The sequence below is a fragment of the Aristolochia californica genome, unplaced genomic scaffold (assembly GCF_029961685.1).
Source record: "Aristolochia californica isolate CCGP_79_NKW_82.1479 unplaced genomic scaffold, dmAriCali1.0.hap1 SCAF_9, whole genome shotgun sequence".
Taxonomy (NCBI): domain Eukaryota; kingdom Viridiplantae; phylum Streptophyta; class Magnoliopsida; order Piperales; family Aristolochiaceae; genus Aristolochia; species Aristolochia californica.
The window spans coordinates 35,357,531-35,376,961 of record NW_027182290.1 but is presented as its reverse complement, the minus strand read 5'-3'; the positions used below and the strand labels follow the sequence as shown (position 1 = coordinate 35,376,961).

Below are 19,431 nucleotides of genomic sequence, written 5' to 3'. Positions count from 1 at the left end.
CATTCCTTGTCGAAACTGCGACCCTCAGTTCCCACAGCCTACATAAAAGCAAGAACAACCTTCCCTGGTTCAGATCATAAACCCAATCTCCTCTTTTTGTTTTTCTCTCAGATAACAAAATCAAACTCTGCGCTTTCGTCTTGGCTTTTCTTTTCTCTCCCCCAAAACAGGTAGGCGGGACCGCTCAACTCCTTTTGTCAGGATTCGCCTGCAATACCTGGGGGGCGAGAGTACCCCATCCCAACAGCGGCCTGACAAAAAAGTACTAGGAAGCATGGAATAAATCAGCCCACACATTCAAAAGAGGAGAGAATCTCCAATCTCTTTGTTATCATCCTTTAATCATCCCACTCCTCCTTCTCCGCAAATGAAGACCATCATGGCTAGAACACCCCATGACTCCTTTACTTCCTCCAAGAGACACCTGCACTTGCAATGGAGGAGAAAGAAAGAAGAGGATGAAGAACCTCTAGCCGCTTCCGTATCCAACATTTTCGAGGACATGGCAGAAGAGGAGAAGGACAACACCGCGGCCCAGCCTCCTGAGCTGTCTCGGATCACCACCAAGAAGAAGGTTGTTAAGGGGCCGGCCATAAAGATCAGGTCGGTCTTAGCGGTTCTGGCAGGGAAGACACGGTGGTATGTGGGTTCCGGCCTCAGCAACAAGGTTATCGGCACACTCTTCGGATATCGTCGGGGGCACGTTCACTTCGCGTTCCAGGAGGACCCCAAATCCCGGCCAGCCTTGCTCATCGAGCTTGCTACGTCGACGTGTGGGCTGGTGAAGGAAATGGCTTCTGGGTTGGTGAGAATTGCGTTGGAATGTGACAAGAAGACGACGGAGAAGAAGTCGTTGGCGGGGAAGTTAATCGAGGAGCCGCTGTGGCGGACTTACTGCAACGGGAAGAAGTACGGATTCGCGATGCGACGCGAGTGCGGGCCGGCGGAGTTGAAGGTTCTCAAGGCGGTGGAGCCCATTTCCATGGGAGCCGGAGTACTGCCGGGGAACAGCATCGACGGGTCGGATGGCGAACTCATGTACATGAGAGCCCGGTTCGAAAGGGTGGTGGGTTCAAGAGATTCCGAGGCATTTTACATGATGAACCCTGATGGATCTGGAGGTCCCGAGCTCAGTATCTATCTACTAAGAGTCTGATACTTCATAATATTATGATTATTACTGTAATGAGTAAGTAAGAGCTTCAGTTTTTCCCTCATGGTGTCTCCTACTGCTACTCTGAATGAGAAAGTATGTGCAGAGTTCACGTTGGCTGTACACAGAAGGTTGGATGTATGCGCGCACCATGACAATTGACAAGAGGTGGGTGCAGTGACTCTTGTTGACTGATGTTCTCTGGCATCAGTCATCGCATCCAGGAACATGTTCTCGCACTACCGGGAGGAGGCATTGGAGGGTTGAATCAATCTATGTAGTAGTCTGGGTGGGTTTGGTGTTTTTCCTTTTCGAGGTACTGTCTTGTAGAGCGCTAGGGTTACAAGAGTTGAGCAAAGATAAAAAAGATGAGAGGCAATGGGGAACATCTTTCTTGTATAGTTTCTTTCTTTTCCTTTTCAAGGGAAACAGAAGCAATGGAGTCGTCACTATCTTAGTTATTCTTGAGCCTGCTGAGATGTGAATGCAATATCAAATTAAAGCTATTCAAAAGTAAATTTGGCAGTTAATTGAAAGAGGTTCACATTTCCCACTTCCCACCAACCCCACAAGCTATCTCCAGTCAGAAAATGGGAGGGGATAAAATGGAAGCTGCTTGGTAAAAATTCCAAATAACAGTAGAGTCACATCAATGGCCGCCACCCATTTTTGCATTTTGTCATACAAGTTGGCCCCTGTATTAGGTAACCTAAGAACCAGGTAAAGTGATCTGTAATCTGTTCGCCTTGAACTGTTCTTGTAGGGACGACCGCAAGAGAATCCAACATCGATCAGCCTTCTGCACAAACCTGGTCCATTTGAGTCGGAAATACCCAGAAGCTTAGACAGGGTGATAAATTGTGAAGCGTGATGGTAGAATTGTCGTTTCGGAGTGAGTGGTCCTCCTCCGGTCCCTTATCGCTCCTCTGCAAGTGTCTGCTGTGTTGGCTGTTGGACATGTATTTCTGTCCTAGTTTCCGTCGTTATACTTAAAAGAAGCAAAGCAGAAGAAGAAGATATCAGAGATTGCCCAGAAGAGCCGAGACAGGAAATCAGATCGGATGCTTTATCGCCAACAACAAGGCTTTTTGATCGACCCCAATTGTTTTTAAACTTCCAAAGCCAATTCCCACCAGGCACACTTTTGTGATTAGATCACGCCAGCAGAATTTTGATCAAGGATCAGCGATTATTGGGTCGATTTTTGTTTTTGAGATCAAGAGAATTCATTAAGAAACTAAAAAGAAAGTGGCCGCCGGTGTTTGTGCGCGGCGCCAATGTTCTGCTTTAAGCTTTTGCTAGCAAAGGAAGGAACGGTGGGGAGCTTATTTAACTAAATCGCTGAGCCAAGGCACTATAATAAGTGCTTTCGAAGACCAAATCGGAATTCCAACTCCCAATGATTAAAAAAGAAAAGGCTATTGAAAACCTCTGCGCTTTCTCGAAACTGACATGATTACTTTCTTTACTTTGGATATAATTAGTAATCACTGAGCCATGAAATTTCCAGTCTTTTCAATAATTTGAAGGGTCAGGTTGTTGATCAACAGCGGTAGTGGCCAGCGGGACAACTTTTGATTTCCTCCATGTCAGTGTTTCAATGTTGGAGGCCCAAGGTTAAATGTATTCATTTTCTTGGCTTACTTCTCACTTTTTAAACCTTATCTGGATTATCCAGTGATGGGATTCGATTCTGATTCTCGTTTCTGATTTATGAATTAAATTCCAGTTCTAATGCCTTCAAGTGCATTCTAATTTAGCGATTAAGTAAAGATCTAGGCTTTGTTCAAAGAAATGCCGCCTATTCAGATAGAGAGAATGAACTAGGGGAACTAATAGATCAAGCTTGAGAGAACAAACCAAACGGTATTTGAAAAACCATTTCCATCTGTCAATTGTATTTTCTGTACCCAAGTGATTTGCACAATCTTTGGCTTTCAAACTATGGTGATAAAACAGAGAGATCTATACCCAATCCAACCACGTTTTCCCCCGAACCAGCTCGAGCAGAGATGTGGCGAAGAGGATTCCAAAATCCAAACATCATTCTTCCCTCCTCCCCTTCAATTTAAGGTATTTGACGAGCAAAGCCTGGCTGAATACACGTAGTTGACGAAATGCGGACCCAAAATTAACAGAAACCGGAAACATGGAGAGGCAAGCTGCATCAGTAGCAGATCATTCACATACAGACATGAAATGCTAAGATTCCAAGTGCAGAGCTCAGAGACAATGCACGACTTCCATTTTATCGAATATGGTATTTTTTGTTCAAGCCATCTTGTCGTAAGAGCATGGTTCTTTACTGTGCGAAAACCAGATTGATCTAACTGCAAGACATGATGTACTGAAACAAAAGAGATATTGTGGTGATAAGGATAGACAAATATACTATACCTGAAGGAGCATGGAAGGAGCTTTGTCCATAACATGGCTTCTGGTTTTCCTACCATTGAGATTCACCACTGAAGGGCTATTAGCTGTTGTAATATCCCAAAAGCTCCGCTTCTTAGCAGCTGGTACAGGAGATACAAACCGGAGACTCGGGTTCTTTAGTTCTCCCGCTGCTGAAGCTTTCTGTCCTCCTAGCCGAGACTTCTCCGCAGGCTCCTGTTGTTTTCTTAAACTTGCCCTTGTCACCACTCGTACAACATTTTCTCCATTATCTGATGGTTTTGCATTGTTCTTCAAAAGTTCGTTAATGATATCATCTTTCTGGTTAATCTGCAACATTTGATCCTTTTTTAGTCTATCCAGTTCTGCTTCCAGAGCCTTTACTGAAAGCCTCAGTTCTTTGACAGTTTCTTCAGCTCCCTTCTTTTTGGTGTATGGGGTGCTAAAGCAATTTCCAGCCAAGAGGGAGGTTTTGGGTCTCCGTTTTTCAGACGGTTGAGCCGAACGTGGTGGAGACAAGACAGAGGAAACTGAAGGAGATGGGGAAGGATTTGCAGCAAGGGTCTGTGCTTGGAGGGTCAGTAGCTTCTGTTGCTGACGAGCTAACTGCATTCTCAGTTCACGATTCTCCTTCTGCAATTCAATTAGTACTTTTGTCTTGTCGGTTTCAGATTCCGGTACTTGTTCTTCGTTCACTGGGCATGCCTGTAACAGGACAGAATACATCGTGAGATTCATCTTTCGCTCAGGTCTGTGTGAGTTTGAAGCGGCTGAAACTATCAAACCTTGGTACGAATTTCCTTGGCCCGATCAGCCCAGTGGAGGGTGTTTTGGGTCTCCCCAAGTGAAAGGTTGCTTGGACTGATATTTGCAATCATGACAGTACTACAAGAGCCTCCGAGAGAATCCTTGAGGAGCTGGGTGAGCTTCGAATTGCGATATGGAATGTGTTTCTTCCCCTCCACAAGCGCGTTAATGCAGCTACTAAGAGCAAGGAGAGAGCGGTTGATATTGGCACCTTCAAGAGATCGCAGAGTTCTTTGATCTGTAGCAAGAGATCTCTCGGACCCTGCAAGATCAATAAGGGAGAGCTTCCCCACTCGATGAATCACGTTTGAACCTTCTTTAACTCGGTACTCTGCTATAACCTGAAAATTTTCAGGAATATGAAAATTGATTACAACAAGTAAACCATTGACGGACGGAATAGACAAATGGAATTCCTGTGTGAAAATCTTCTTATCTGTTTGGTAGTCTGTAACTACCTGAAGAATAGCATGAGAGCGAGAAGAGGTCTCATTAACACGGGTAGGTTCAGTTGTTCTGTTCTGATTTCCTTGCTGGAGAAGTGCCATTACCTGTGATAACAGATCAAATCTCAAGTATTCTTTCCATCGTTTCAAACTGCAATTGCATAAACAAAAAGAAAGAGGAAAATATTACTTCATCAGTTGAGTATGCTCTGTACTGCGTAAGACCTGCTGCAACGATGCCCTGAAATACTTACAAAAGTTCTGTTTTCAAAACACAGAACAAACAAAAGTTTATACATGAAAAGAAAGAAAGAAATGACAAAAGAGGAAATGGAATTAGAGGGTACAAGATTTTGTAAGATCGATACTTTTTCAGTGGAAATGACAGATAAAGTAGTAGAAACAAAAAAAAAAAAAAATCTTATAAATTTGCAGACCATAATTTCATTTCTGTCAATGAATTACAAAGAAGTTTTACCAAATTAATTACAAATCCATACAAAAAATTGAGGTTTTCTTTACCTGCTTATCTTCTCTGAGAACTAAAGGCCTTCCTGGAGAAATCAAATCTCTAACTGTTTCATTATAGACCTCCATGTAAGAGAGATGAACTACGTGGTTTCCGTCACAGCTCCTCTGCCTTATCTTGGCAAAGAGATCCTTAATAGCCAACACCATCACTCCTGGGTTATCAACAGTTCCCAACATTGTGTAAGTCTTCCCAGCTCCTGTCGCACCGTAACAAAAGACAGAGCCATTCCGCCCTTGCAGAACTGCTTCAACGAGATTTGCTGTTCTGCAATTGGACATTTGTATAGCTTGCATGTTTATTTCAATTTATTTGTCAGAAAAGGGAAACTAATAGCTTTGTTTCAGAAGTAATACAAAGTGAACTACCAAGTAAACCTGGTACAGAAGGAAATTAGCGAGGAAATGATCAGATTTGATGCCACAATTCGAGACCACTGTATGAGTGGGATTTATGCAAGAAATGTTCCGTTTCCAATAATCTGAAGGATAAAAAATACTATGAACAGAATGAAGGAAAACGTACGTCGCGGCGTAAACTTCATGTTGAGAAGTTGAATCCGGAAAAGAAGCATCAAAAGCAAAATGCCGCCCTCTAACTCTCTTTAACCTCAAATAATCGTTTTCCGTAGCGAATTCCGTCAGATAAACATCGCGCCTGTTATCAATCCGGACACAGCACCGAGCTCCTGTTTCTTTCTCTTTCTTCGCCATTGGTCTAAGTCTCACGAAAACAAGAATCCGACTACCCAGTTCAGAATTTTCCGAGATTGCATCTAAATCCCCTCCAGCTTTAGAGTCTCTCCGTGGCCGCACTTCCGAAAGTGGAGCTGGTAAAGTTCCCATCGAGAGCTTCCGCACAACGTTCGAACCTGTCTCCTTCTTGGGGCGAGAAAACGAAACCATATGATAAAAATCCCCTAAATTTTCTTTCTCTTTTGCATCTTCAGCTTCAAGTGTTACATCTGGTAAAACGGCAGGCTTCGTGATTGGCAGCTGATTCAGGTTCCGCTTCTGTTTTTGGCTCTGGCTTTCTCTTTCTTTCACCACACATTCTTGTCTCTTCTCCCTCTCTTCTTTCCTTGACGAGTCTAAGAGTTCAACACTCGGATGGGTGGATAACCGCAGAGAGGCATTCTTAATAGCAGCCGTCTCTTGTTGCTGCTGCTCGTACAAGAGGGTAAGAGCTTTCATTTTCTCTTTCAGCCCTTGGTGTGGATTCCGCAAAAGCGAATCCCCAATTGGAGATTCCTCCCCCTGTTGAGCCCTGGTTCGCCTAGTTGTATTCGACTCGTGTTGGCCACTGAAAATTTTCGACCGCGTGGAGACAGGCATAGTTGTGAACTAGTTCTAAAATCATCAACCGAAAAAAGAAATCTCTCGCGAAACCAAACAAGGAACTCCTCTGTGGGCACTTGAAAAGCTTGAAGGACGCTAAAAAGTCTGCAATGAAGCAAGAGGATCGCGCAATCTCTTTCCTGGAAGAGTCGAAAATGTCAATCTAGCATGTCCGCAGGAATAGCATAGCAGCAGAAGGGAAGAGGTGGGAACGGAGGGGAAGGTCGTGGAGATTTTCGGTAAATCCTCTCCGATGGATGCTTTCAGATCGACGATCGGCAGAAAAAGGTGGAGTGAGACGATTTTTTAAATATTTTAAACAAAGTACCAATGCAACGGTCGAGTGCTAAGGGTAAAGTGGGACATTCGGAAACATTCCCCTCTTTGCAGCGACGCGAGCAGGCCCGACAAGCTCGCATCCAGCGAAGCCAAACTCAGAACCTCGATATATTGGAGTTTGGCTTGATTTGAACACGAAGACCTCGAAAGCCCAGCCTTTAACCTGAAATTAGAATGAGTTCAAGCCCAAAACTTTTAACCTACTTTAAGCCCAAACTCAAGTCACTTCGAGCTCTAACCTATATTTAAAATTTTAAAAATTAAAAAAAATATACATATAGTATATTGTGATGACATACTAATGTATAATAACTAGCTTAATAAACATAAAAGAAATATCAAATACTTTCATCAATAATGTTTATTTCATTGACAAACAACAACATTAGATTTAAGATACCCACAAGAGTTTAACGATCGATCGTCTTTGAGATTTGAGGTAAATAAAAGCAATTTTTAACCAACTAAAGAGGGAATTGATGAGAGTAATTAGAATAAAGGGTATTTTATAAAAAAAATCTATATTAACGAGTCGACTCACGATCTAACAAGCCGAATTTGGTTTGCTATACTTAATGAGCCTTATTTCAAGTTTGAGCTCGAACCAAGTTGAAGTAAAGACTAAACTAAATTGAACCTTTTTTTAGCCAAACTCGAATAGTTTGTGAGCTGGTTTTTTTATTTTCTTTAAATTACTTAAATATTCCTGAAAATTGGACAATAATTTGTAATATATCATTATTTTCAATTTAAACAAATACCAAGATGTCACAGCCGTGGTTCAATGAACAAGTGTTGGTTTTTGAGAGAAGAAGCTCATATTCTTTTTAAAAAAGCTAGAAGAAGTATCTCATCATTCATAGGGGGAGAATGATGAGAATTCATGGATAGATCCATATGGCAAAAGGGTGCATGCTGAAACTAAATGGAGTAAAGTGATTAGAGCTAATAAATAATAATGTTCTCTCTACTTTTCTCTTATCAAAGAAAGCCAAAAATATGAAAACGCCAGTAGATTGACCCCATTGATTATGTTGCACTTTACCTATCGGTAGATTGACCCCATTGATTATGTTGCACTTTACCTAGAGAAGTGGGACTGAACAACATCATTGCCTTTTGAATATAGATTGTGTCCACTTAAGATTAACCCAGGATTGAGTTTCAGTTTTTCTCCACAACCATGATTATTTTTTATTATCTAAATTTAAGAAGTATATTTAACTTGCTAATGACCATCTTATTGAGTAAATAAAACATGGACATATGCTTCTCTCTTTCAATTTGGACCATACAATTGAAATTGAGTCAAGCTAATAGAGCCCAACTTCCTACCCCGTCCCTTCACCAGTCCCAATTTGGAGAGAGAGAAGAGAGAGAGAGAGTCGGTCATTTCGACTACCGCTCTGTCGATATTGTCTAGAGTTTGAAGGAACCCTACTGGCCGGAAAAACTAGACCACTTCTTCTTCTTCATCCTCAAAAGTGAGCAACACCCACCTCCTTTTTGTGCATCTTTCTATCACAGTCTAACCCTAGCCACAATCTCTATCACACCAGTTGTTTCTTGGTTTAGGGTTACACCCAATAATATCTCACTAAATCTAGTGATAAAAAATTAAACCTAAAAAATAAGGAGTATCTTCACCATATTCTCCTACACTTGTATGATATAGAATCCACTTTCCTTCTTTTATTCTTTGATTTTGCTACAATTATAAGATCTCTTTTGCATGAGACTCACCTTATAATCTTTGTTATTGGCTTCTTCAACCAAGTACTACAAAGACACCACACAAATAGATGCAAGGGTCTTCCAACTTAAGTTGCAATTGATGAGTTCTAAGGAGGAATTCAAAGTTGCCATAAAATTCTACAATTCTATGAGAGCACAAGTGTCAATTGCAAGTAATTAGTTAAAGCATTTACTCCAAGGACAATTCTATGAAGAGCAGTGTCTGTATATGTTTGCACCAATATCATTTGTTTCTGAAGGCGTTCGTTCTCTTTGGCTTTTAAAAAAAAAAGAGCAGAAAGAAGAAGAGGAACAGCTTATTTATGGTTTCGGTCCCCTGGCTTGCAACAGTTTAATCTCCCTTAATCTTTCCGCAGCTCGTTTTGTTTTTTGCTTCCTACCCACCCATCCCACCTTCTTCCTAAGAGTTTCTGTAGTGGAAGTAATAGCTCTTTTTCGTATTAGAAACGTTGGGCACGTCTACTTCGTGAAGAAAAAGAAGACCAAACTCAGATAAGAGCTTGTCAGCTTGATCTCTTCCGTCTTTCGATTGAGACATTTGATTTCAATCAGGAGATGTCGAGAGTTTCCTCCCAGATTCAGCTTTTAAAGGGCCATTATTTCAAGTGCCTTAATTGGAACGCAAACAGGCTTGTTTTGCGTTCCCCTTAGCCGCCCACATGAAGACTATTTTGTTCCCGACAAGAAACAAAATACAAGGGACGGTGAGTACAGATCCCAAATTGCAGTCTCTTCCCACGGACAACGACCAGTTTACTTGTCAAAATGCTTAACTGCCCCCCGTGGAAAATCAGAAAAATTCAATCTTTGTTGCCAAAATTCTAAAGGACTCGAAGCTCAAAAAGGCCCCAAAGTGGTGCGACTTTGTGTCACCAGTTGTGTGTATTGACCTCCATTTTGGAGTTTTTGTGACCTTTGCTTTGCTGCCGTCTTAGGCCAGTCCACACCCAGATATGTCACTAAAGTCAGCAGTGCCACAGAACGCCATTGTTTAATTTATGAGAACAACTGTTGAACCGGAAAAGAAAAGGAGCGTTTTGGTCCGTTTCTGCTTTCTGCTGTTCCACCTCCTACTTTACACTGGATGTTATTGACCCATTAACATCGATTTTCATTAATTTTGAGTTTGTCGTTATGAGCTTCATTTTATTCTGATCCATCTCTGCTTCTTGAGTCATCCGCAGCAGAATTTCACGTCTCATTTCTGGTTTTTCTGGTTTTACTTTCCAAGTTTTAGTTAGTATGAGTGTGGTTTCGTCTCTCCTCAAGGCTGTTTTTGGTTTTCAGGTGACGTTATTTTACCAAAGGAAATAGTGAAACCAGAAGAATTCTTCATCTATTCATTCCTCAGGAGAATTAATTGAAGGTAAGTGGATTCTGAAAGTCGTAATGAAGCCTGGGGTTCCAACCTTCTAATTCAAAAAGTCGATCTAAACAACCTAACTTGGGAAGGTTTGCCTCAATAGCTCTGGCAGGCTTTTCTCTGGATCACTCACCTTACTGCCCCAATTTCTCATGCTGATACCAGTAAGGTATGGGTAAGTGGGGGAGCCCAATAAAGCTAATTAATTATCTAAATGCCATAATCGGTCCCATATCATATTAAATCGTGCTTACAGTTATGAGACTGATCCATCTCGCTGCAGATCATTGACTCGATATTTGAGTTGGTGGCAAGTCATGATTCTCTGAAACGTCTTTTATTGTTTGCAAATCTGTTTTTTTTTTTTTTTTTTTTTTCTCGTAAGCATCCGAAGCGCCTTCAATTAAAAGCACAGTGATAAAAAAATGATGGATAAAAGAAAAGGTCTAACCTCTTGGCGTCATCCGAGAAGAAGCGTTCAATTAAAGAAACAAGAAAAAGAGAAAATGGAAACGACAGGGAGCTGATGATCCTGACATAGTTAGTTGTTGACTGGGAAATAATAATAGAGCCAAAGCTACCTCAATGACAAGTTACTCTCTTCCTGCACAAAAAAACTTTCAAAGGGATTGATTTCTCTCTATTCTTTGATTACATTTTCTGGTGTTTTAATCAACAAATGTTGCTGTACATTCATCAAGCAAATAAAGAAGGAAAAATGAGAAACAGAAGAAAAATCTTCAAGCAAAAAATACTTCCACTCTGCCTAGCTAGGCAGTTAGCTCACGCCGACAGACGGAGAATTCCCCGCCGTCATGGTTCTAAAAATCTCCGACGTAGAAGAGACTATGAAGAAGCGAGATATCTCTTATCGCCTTTCATGGAGAATCGATTTCTTGCGGAGACACCGAGTCAATGGCACTGTTATGTCTCTTGGACGGCCCTGAAGGAGGGATAGGGACCCCTTTCGGGAAGAAGTTGAACACTCGTCCTCTCACCATAAAACCCGTCTCCATTTTCTGAGGATGAAGCTTGATGCTGCTCGTCGAATGCTCTGCACAACTCCTGCAATGGATACTCCTGGAGGGGAGCACTCTGCTTGCAGTACTAGAGGAAGCATGGAGAAGAAAAAACACGAAGAGGAAGATCACGAAGAAGCACCGCGACAGAGGCCTCGGTACCGAAGAGAAAGAAGAACCCATTTCGAGTTTTTTTCTTTTCCGGATTTTGAAATCGAATTTGTTTAGAGGTGAGAGAGGAGATCTGGTTGGTTTTTTATATATACTGCATGGGATGAAGCCGTGAAAGCGGAAAAAAAGAAAAGTTGGGTGTGAAGGAGAAGAAAAGTGAGGGACACGCTAAAGACTATAGAATTGGAATTTGTCAACGACGAGAAAAAATCTTTAATACAGAAAAGGATTTTCCTACTCAAAGACTTCTCTTCTCGGCTGGTTCTCAGCTGCCCCTTCTACGTAAGAACTGTACACATCCCTTGTTTGGTGTATGCACTGCTGCTCCACAAGGCTACAGCCCAAAGCTTCCGTCTCCTTCATGGGTGGAGCCTCTAATTAATCCCTTTTAAATTTAATCACATAACAACAAGGTACTGCATGAAGAGAAGATGATTAACTGTTAGCTATATATATATGTTAGATCAGTCGAAGCAGGTCGTCTTTAAGAACCATGTCTTATACCTAACACATTTGGAGAGAAAAGTATGGCTCTTGGTCTTGAGATTGTGCCTTATACCTACCACATGCTGTTAAATTTCTTCGCCTGTAACTTGTGAAGGAAAAAGAAAATCTTTGTGCCTTGGTGTGGTCATTTGGGATGGTAGTTGGGCGGTTTGGGAAGGAATAACGGAAGTGTATATACATGAAGGTTTCGGTGTATAGAAGAGAGCGGAGAGATTTGGTGAGAGTGGAGAGACAAAGTCACCGACATTCGAGGCTCGTAAAGAGCACCGGAGCCGGTGCTTGGGGATGGCTGTTGAGTGATGGGGAGGCCCAAATTGCTGAATTGTAGGAATTGCCAGCTTTTGCTGGTGTTCTCATATCGAAACACGGATATCACTTTATTCAAATGTCTGTTAATGAAGTAAAAAATCAGTTAAGAGTATGCCAGAGTCCCAGTTCCGTTCTGGGATTATTTGATCGAACACAGAATTCTTTTTTATGCTCAGTTTATTTCTTCAATTATTTGGTTAATAGAGTTCTAAATTAAACTGAGATAGGAGAGAAAGCTGCTTAAAAGTTTGCCCCAAGGACAGAGGAGTTTCAGAGACTTCTCTTGATAAAGCTATAATATAAATATGTGGCTTCTGTAAGCATCAATGTTGGTTTGGATGACGAAAGAAAATAAAAGAATCATACAAATTTCTAAGGAAATCATCCACGCTAGCTATCCACAGGTCACGGAGGATAGCTTAAAATAACACGGAAGAGATTACGAAATACAGTTTTCTCCTGTTGAGAGGAATCATCGCTTGCATATTTTAATGCTAACAAATTGACATGATCAGCCAAAAGGCCTACAGAAAGGTCACGAGATAGAGTTTATATAACCATTAAGTTAAAGCTACAGGAACAAAACGAATAAATAAAGGAAAACAATGGAGGGGAGACGGAGCTTCAGTTCCTCTTTTCTGATCCATTCGGAAACATATCAGGGTAAACGCTGCCATGAGCCAGTGAGCGGTCAAATCCAGGCTTAGCATCTGTTAAAATAATAAGGATGGATACTTCAGTTGCTGAGATTTTTTGCTCGAACTGGTATATTTATTGATTTATTTCGTCTCCATTTTTTGCAGGAAGATTAGTATTTAAAAAAATTGTTTAGAACTGAGGGATTGTTTGTCAAGCCATTGAATCAAAGTAAAACACCATTTGAGCATTTCAACTTGGGACTGGTTTTTCTATGAATGACACAAATCCACCCTTGAGTCGTGGCATGATCAATAGAGGTTCAAATGCTTTGACCCTCGGGCCTGAATTGCAGTTACGTAACGCAGAAAGTCTCTTCCCACTTCCATTTTACCATCAATTAACTGCTAACAGAGTTTGATGGAAACCATCCACCGCCAAGTTCCTTTAAGAAACACAAATCGTGCAGTGAATTCTGATCTCTAATGTCGTATCCAACAAGTTCCGAGTGAAAGTCATCTAGTTTTTCTTTCTTCTCATATCGAGTAATAAAAGATGCAAGATTTCATATATGACATTACTCTGGGGGTGCAGATGATCACTGACACCAAACACACTCAGCTCCCCTCTGATTTCGATCCAACTGTATCCACTCTCCTTCTTCAAACTCTTGTCCTTCATTAACACTCTTACTCTTCCCATTTGTTCCCATTTGCCCTGAGCAGCATACATGTTTGCCAGTGTCACAGTATTGGAAGCTGAAGAGGGTTCTAATCTAAAAAGCTCCTCTGCACATTTTGATGCCAAATTCAGGTCTCCACATGCCCTACAACCGCTCAATAGTGCCCCCCAAGCACTTGCACTAGGCTCAAATGGCATCCCCTTCATGAACTCTTCAGCTTCCTTCACGCGCCCTGCTCGTGCAAGAAGGTCCACCATGCACGTATAATGCTCTTCTTGAGCCTCAATGTCATAAACTTGACCCATTGATTGGAAAAACCCGATTCCATCCTCAACTAAACCAGAACGACTACATGCTGATAAGACTGCTACTAATGTGATGGAATTTGGTCTTACCTTTGCTTCTCTCATTTGATAGAAGATCCCAAGTGCGTCAGTTCCACGCCCATGTTGGGCATATCCTGCAATCATTGTCGTCCAGGTTATAACATCTCGTTTTTTCATTGATGCATGTACTACTCGAGCAACTTCTAGACACCCACATCTTGAGTACATTCCTAATAATGAATTACCAGCAAAAGTCTGAAACTCAAAGCCCAGCTTAACAATTAGGCTGTGGAGTTGTTTTCCATAGTCCAGTGCCGGGATGTTGGCGCAAGCAGCCAGCATGCTTGATATGGAAAAAGCATCTGGTAAAATTCCTAGCTGTATTTGTTGTCTGAATAACTTCAGTGCTTCTTCCCCTTCATCAATTTGGGCATACCCTGTAATGATTGAGGTCCAAGAAACAACATTTGGTTCATCCATTGAATCAAAGATATGACGTCCAGAAGAGATTTTTCCATGTTTGGAGTACATATCTAGAAGTGCACTTGCCACAAAAACGTGAGACTCAAAACCTGTTTTTATTACCAAGGAATGAAGTCCTTCCCCTGGTTTAACATCTTCAACTTCTGCACAAGCTTTTGCAGTAACAGAGAATGCATGGTAGCTAAAACCCATACCTTGTTTCATCATAAATGTGAAAATCCCCCAGGCTTCAGTAGCGAGTCCACTCTGGCAATACCCTGAAAGCATAGAAGTCCAGGACACCAGATCCTTGACAGGAATCTCATCAAAAGCTTTTCGAGATTCACTTAATTCCCCACATTTCGAGTAAAAGTCGATCAGGATATTCCCAACAATAACATCCAAAGGAGATATACGTTTTACAGTTTGTGAATGCAGCTGTTTTCCTTCAATTAACTTGGATAAGTTGCTGCACGCATTTAATGCTGATAATAGAGAAGACCGGTTGGGATTGCATCCTTGTTGACCCATCATTTGGAAGTACTCAATTGCTCTGTCAGGTTGCTTGCTCTTTGAGAAGGAAGAAATGATTTGACCCCAAGAGACAGAATCTCTTTCAGGCATTTGATCAAATGTGAAATAAGCAAGTTGAGGCTGCCCACATTTGAAGTAGGACTCAATTATAAGATTTGCCAGATAGATATCTGAAGATAAGAAGTTCAGAACAATGTGGGCATGAATTTGTTGGGTTTTCCTGTAAGACTTTATCCTAATGCAGTGTAATAGAGACGCTTGAATGCTTGTCAAGGACATCAATGGAAGTTTTAGAGAAATGAGGAAATATATACAGGAGTCAGGACTACCTTTCTCACTTCGACAAGCGATCCAAGACATACGTAAACCTCTTCAACCAAGTTTCTTTCTTCCTGACAGTGAAAAGAGCCGCATGGCTGATTACAAAAAAATAGCTCATTCAGAATTCCACATGCCGCTAACTATCAAGAAAATAGATCAGAGTGTTCGGGAGAAGTCCACGGTCAGTTTGAATAGACTCCGAGCACTAGAAACAGAAAATGCGAAGTGGGTTCTGAATTTCTACGGAAACAAAATATGGTTTTCCCGCGAAAGAACAGCATAGACGGATTGATAGCACTGAGCAATACATCGTTGAACATAATACTTGAACAAGTCACACGACAAGGCAAAGATCCTCATTTCAAACTTGAAAAAGAAAATTTTCGCACAGTATCGACCAAGTATAGTATAATATGTTTTAGAAAAAAAAAAGAAATGTCCGATGCAGCCAAGACCAGCAGCCTCTTTCCCCTCTATCATAAAGTCTTGAGTATGAACAGAAGTCCATCTAAATGTAACGAAGTAAATACCATTTTGCAAATAGAGAAAATTTTAAATTAGGACATTTACGAACTGAATGATATCTATGCAAACCCTAGGGCATGAAGGCCAAAAATAATAATAAATGAATAAACAAATGAATTTAATGCTCTTACTTGATAAGGGTTTAGCTGAATCACTACAACCATTCAATTCTGAGTACTATAAGGATTTACTTGGCCTGTACCAGGCTTCTAGCTATACAATTCTGATTCTCTTGATTGAATAGTGAAATAAAGTAAACCGCGTTTGCTGCTTCTTCCTTACGGATCTGTGGAACAGTACTTTGTTCACCCAATTTTGCCTCTATATCCAATACGGATAATTAGATGCTTGATTATCTGATGCACGGAAGTGGGAGAATCAGCTATCAAACGAAACGAACGTTCCAACTTTCAGCCAAGGAGCAGATAAATAAACTCTCCAGTCCCTCCTCCGCCACACAGTTATCCCCCTGTGACTCCCGGTTCCGAGATGATTGATAGTAAACCCTTCAACCAAACTTACCCAGTTCAATAAAAACCAGAGGACATTTTGAAAAAAGCCAGGAACATTCAATTCCCCTTTGCCTTTAATGGCAGCCAGCAGATGACAGGGGACGTAGACGTAGTCTGTCCTGAACCTATCTTCAACCATCATACCTTTGCATTTACTCTTTAAGACCCCCACCGTCCTCAAGCGCACAGCCCCTCTTTAGTGCTCTCTGCTGCCCCTGCAAACTGTATGCAACAGCTTTATTTTAATTCCATGCTTCTAAGTCTCAAGGCCCTAGGGTGCTAACCTCTGTTGTACTGCTCTGCTCACTCTTTCTGGTGGCTGAGTTTCGTACAAAATCAGAGATAAAAGGCGGTGAAATCCCTTTCTACATCTCGGCGGTTTCGGCTCTGCCACACTAAGAGTATTAAGACTATTTATTTTTGCAGTTTGTTTGGATGGGATCACCTTGCAGTCCTGCACTCTTGGTTTGCTTCTGTAAAAATTTCGTTTTTTTGTTTTGTTTTCCAAGCCTCACCAGAAATGACTGAATGAGGATATGGAAGAAAGCAAAGTGAGAGGTGAGTGAGAGAGCGATCAAGTACCAAGCTCTTCTTAGTTTCTTCTCTGTTTTTTTCTCATTTTCTCTCTAACAAAACAAGCTCTTAGACTCAGATGCGCGTAAATGCATGTCGGGCATTTTCAGTGGGAAGCAACATCAAATACTCAAAAAGGCAACAAGAGTAACGATAATAGAGTTGCAGCATTTGTAAGGACGCTTTGCCAAGATCTAAATATTCCTTAATACATTTTACAGACGGCATCAGCTTTTGCTTCACTTCTTTGAAAAGTAAAAAGGAGAAAGAAAAGAAGAAAAGTAAGTTCCTAGGAGGTTAACTTTAACCCATGAATCAAAGGAATGTAGGTCTTACTATATTTTGCTTCTATCCTCTTCAGGAACGCTCCGCACATCAGAGCTCTGATGCAGCAAAAACAAAAAAGAATACAGTCACCATCTCCGCCACCATAATTATCCATCGAAGCTCAAAGCTACCAGAGCCTGAAATCACACATGAACCAATAGAACTGCAACTCAGATGAGCGTCTTCACTGGTCACTTCTCTCTTCAAGCCTGCGTTAGAAACAGGTGGCTGTTTTTGACAGTCTTTCACTCCAGCTGGTGCAATTTCTTTGGCCACAACCCGAGCATCATAGCACAAATCTGGATTGCTCCAGACAGTAAAGTACCTTCCCATCTTCCCATAGAACTCTTCAGAAAATTCAAGTTCTCCTGCCAGATTGTTTCCGTTTAGGTAAAGAGCATTAACACAAGGCATGTCGCTAAAATTCGGTGGCACATTTCCTGACAGGTGGTTCTCGTTCAATGCTAAGAACCGCAACTTTTTCATCTCTGCCATCGACGCTGGAATCTCTCCACCCAGACCCATGCTTGAGAAGTCCAATGCTATCAGGTTCTCAAGGTTTTGCCAATTCAGCTTCATCAAATTACCGCCGATCGGGTTGTTGGATAGAAGCATTTGTTCCAAAGAGACCATCTCCTGGAGTGATTGAGGCAACCCGTTAGAGAATCTGTTGTTTCTGAGGTCTAAAAGAGTTAGATTCCTCAACTGTCCGAGCTCTGTTGGAAGCTGACCGTCGAACGAATTATTGCTTAAATCAAGCTTCAAAAGAGAAGTCAACCCACAAATGGTGGAAGGCAAAGACCCAGATAGAGAATTCCTACTGAAATCAATTATCAAGAGCTTGGCTAAACCACCCGAAGAAACCGGAATCTGGCCAGTGAATCGGTTTCCAGCAAGAACTAATTGCTCCAACTCGGTTAAGTTCCCAAGACCCACCGGCAATTCACCTGTCAAATTGTTCTCTAACAGTACCAAAGACCGGAGCTTTCTGAATGAAGAAAACCCAGCTGGAATCTCACCAGCAAGTCCGGGGTTTGATCGGAATTCTAGTGTTTCTAAGGTGCGAGCGAGCTTCTCCCATGGTAAACCTTGCAGGGAAGTCGGGTGGTGGAAACAACCGAAGAAGGAGAGGCTCTTCAGATGCTTTAATTCGAAGAGATAGGGACTGATTTCTGCAAAACGAGCACACTGGAGAGAGTTGTCATGAACAGGTCCGATGACCATTGTGGTTACGTGCCATATCCCGTCAAAGAGGTCGCAGGAGACACCTTGTATCGGCGTCCACCCGCATGGGTCAGGGTACACCTCAGAGCCATTGAACCAGTTTCCGACAAACGATCGAAGGATGGAATACAGCGTCTCTTGCTCTCGTTTCTCCATGGGAGACGTGGAAGTCTCAACATTAGTTGTAGCAGATAAAGGGAGAACAAGAAAGAGGAAAAGAAGAGAGTGAAAGAAGAGAAATTTTCTCATGACTACTCGAAAATAAAAAAAATATGAAGCTGAATTGAAAGTTCCAAGGGATATAAAACAGCTGCGTGCTTCAGTTCACGAGCCAAATAGAAGAGGAAGAGTACTATGAAAATAAATCAGTTTCTCGTCCATGGTTAGGCGAGAGATGCAAGAGCTTTCTCATTTAACTCTCACTTCCACACATATCACAACAGATGATGATGGGAACAGAAATTCACAGGAGAAAGAGAGGTAAGTTGAAACGGGAACATTCTCATCAGGAATCAAAACTTTCATGTATAAAGCAACAGGAAAAAAAAAACCCACACCAGTACTCTTCTGAAAACAAGAAGAAAAAAGCGATCTCTTTCTTCTCGGTGACAGCTCCAACCAAAAATAGACAGCAAACAAACAAATAGACAGGAAAAATTGGTGATGGTCAAACCTTGAAAACCAGAAGCAGGAAAAACACAGACGAGCTTTTAGCTACGAAATCGAACCTTTCAGACAAAAAGCAACAAGGAACCGCTCACACAACCAAGACCAGATACAAGCCTCTCCCGTCTGTCATCCTGAAGCAAACACAAACAACCAAAGATGAACATATCCCTGCAAACCAGCTTTCTAACGACATAAATCGAATACCGAAAACAGACCCCAAGTGAGGAAAAGATCTAAGGGAGAGAACCCACGACAGAGCCGTAGCATAAAACCCAATCAAACAGTGGAGAGACCAGAGGATCCACAAGAAATGGTTAAAGCAGAAACGCAGAGAGAGGATCCTGAGCACACAGTGTCGATAATAGAGCAAATTACGGCTCGTCTCCCGAAGCAAATGCCATAGTGAAAAAACGATTTCGTATATGTATATCGAGCTCGTGTTTTTGGATCTTCCCGCAGAGGCTTTCCTCTGAGGGGACCATTTCTCATGCAAAAACATGCAGTAAATATC

At 41.6% G+C, this 19,431-nt stretch overlaps 4 protein-coding genes across 7 annotated transcripts; 1 reads left to right on the top strand and 3 right to left on the bottom strand.

Annotated features, from left to right (window-relative positions):
- The first annotated feature begins 347 nt into the window (after nt 1-347).
- On the top strand, nt 348-1,614 carry LOC137941851 (protein MIZU-KUSSEI 1-like). Its single transcript, XM_068787449.1, has one exon. It carries the CDS (start codon nt 368-370, stop codon nt 1,154-1,156), a length of 789 nt encoding a protein of 262 aa, XP_068643550.1. The 5' UTR covers nt 348-367; the 3' UTR covers nt 1,157-1,614.
- Nucleotides 1,615-2,999: 1,385 nt separating this feature from the next.
- Nucleotides 3,000-6,899, bottom strand: LOC137941359 (kinesin-like protein KIN-8A). The gene is given in 8 exon segments (XM_068786725.1): nt 3,000-3,254; nt 3,256-3,315; nt 3,551-4,252; nt 4,333-4,695; nt 4,813-4,905; nt 4,991-5,041; nt 5,323-5,596; nt 5,855-6,899. Coding segments are annotated over 8 exon segments (2,385 nt in total). The 5' UTR covers nt 6,664-6,899; the 3' UTR covers nt 3,000-3,221.
- Nucleotides 6,900-12,644: 5,745 nt separating this feature from the next.
- On the bottom strand, nt 12,645-16,482 carry LOC137941761 (pentatricopeptide repeat-containing protein At2g13600-like). Of its 4 annotated transcripts, XM_068787334.1 has the most exons (4): nt 15,747-16,482; nt 14,019-15,185; nt 13,843-13,907; nt 12,645-12,839 (listed from the first exon to the last, which is right to left on the bottom strand). In XM_068787334.1, exons 2-4 carry the CDS (start codon nt 15,127-15,129, stop codon nt 12,690-12,692), a joined length of 1,326 nt encoding a protein of 441 aa, XP_068643435.1. In that variant the 5' UTR covers nt 15,130-15,185; nt 15,747-16,482; the 3' UTR covers nt 12,645-12,689. The 4 variants fall into 4 exon arrangements, with proteins under 4 accessions (XP_068643435.1, XP_068643434.1, XP_068643433.1 ...); XM_068787333.1 differs by having other exon boundaries at nt 13,843-15,185; XM_068787332.1 differs by having other exon boundaries at nt 12,765-13,907.
- Nucleotides 16,483-16,873: 391 nt separating this feature from the next.
- On the bottom strand, nt 16,874-18,500 carry LOC137942108 (piriformospora indica-insensitive protein 2-like). Its single transcript, XM_068787791.1, has one exon. The coding sequence runs from the start codon at nt 18,498-18,500 to the stop codon at nt 17,076-17,078; it is 1,425 nt and encodes a 474-aa protein (XP_068643892.1). The 3' UTR covers nt 16,874-17,075.
- Nucleotides 18,501-19,431: the final 931 nt, after the last annotated feature.

What these genes read in the sequence shown, in the direction of transcription:
- LOC137941851 (XM_068787449.1), top strand. Translation starts at nt 368, where the DNA reads ATGAAGACCATCATGGCTAGAACACCCCATGACTCCTTTACTTCCTCC.
- LOC137941761 (XM_068787330.1), bottom strand. Translation starts at nt 15,129, where the DNA reads ATGTCTTGGATCGCTTGTCGAAGTGAGAAAGGTAGTCCTGACTCCTGT.
- LOC137942108 (XM_068787791.1), bottom strand. Translation starts at nt 18,500, where the DNA reads ATGAGAAAATTTCTCTTCTTTCACTCTCTTCTTTTCCTCTTTCTTGTT.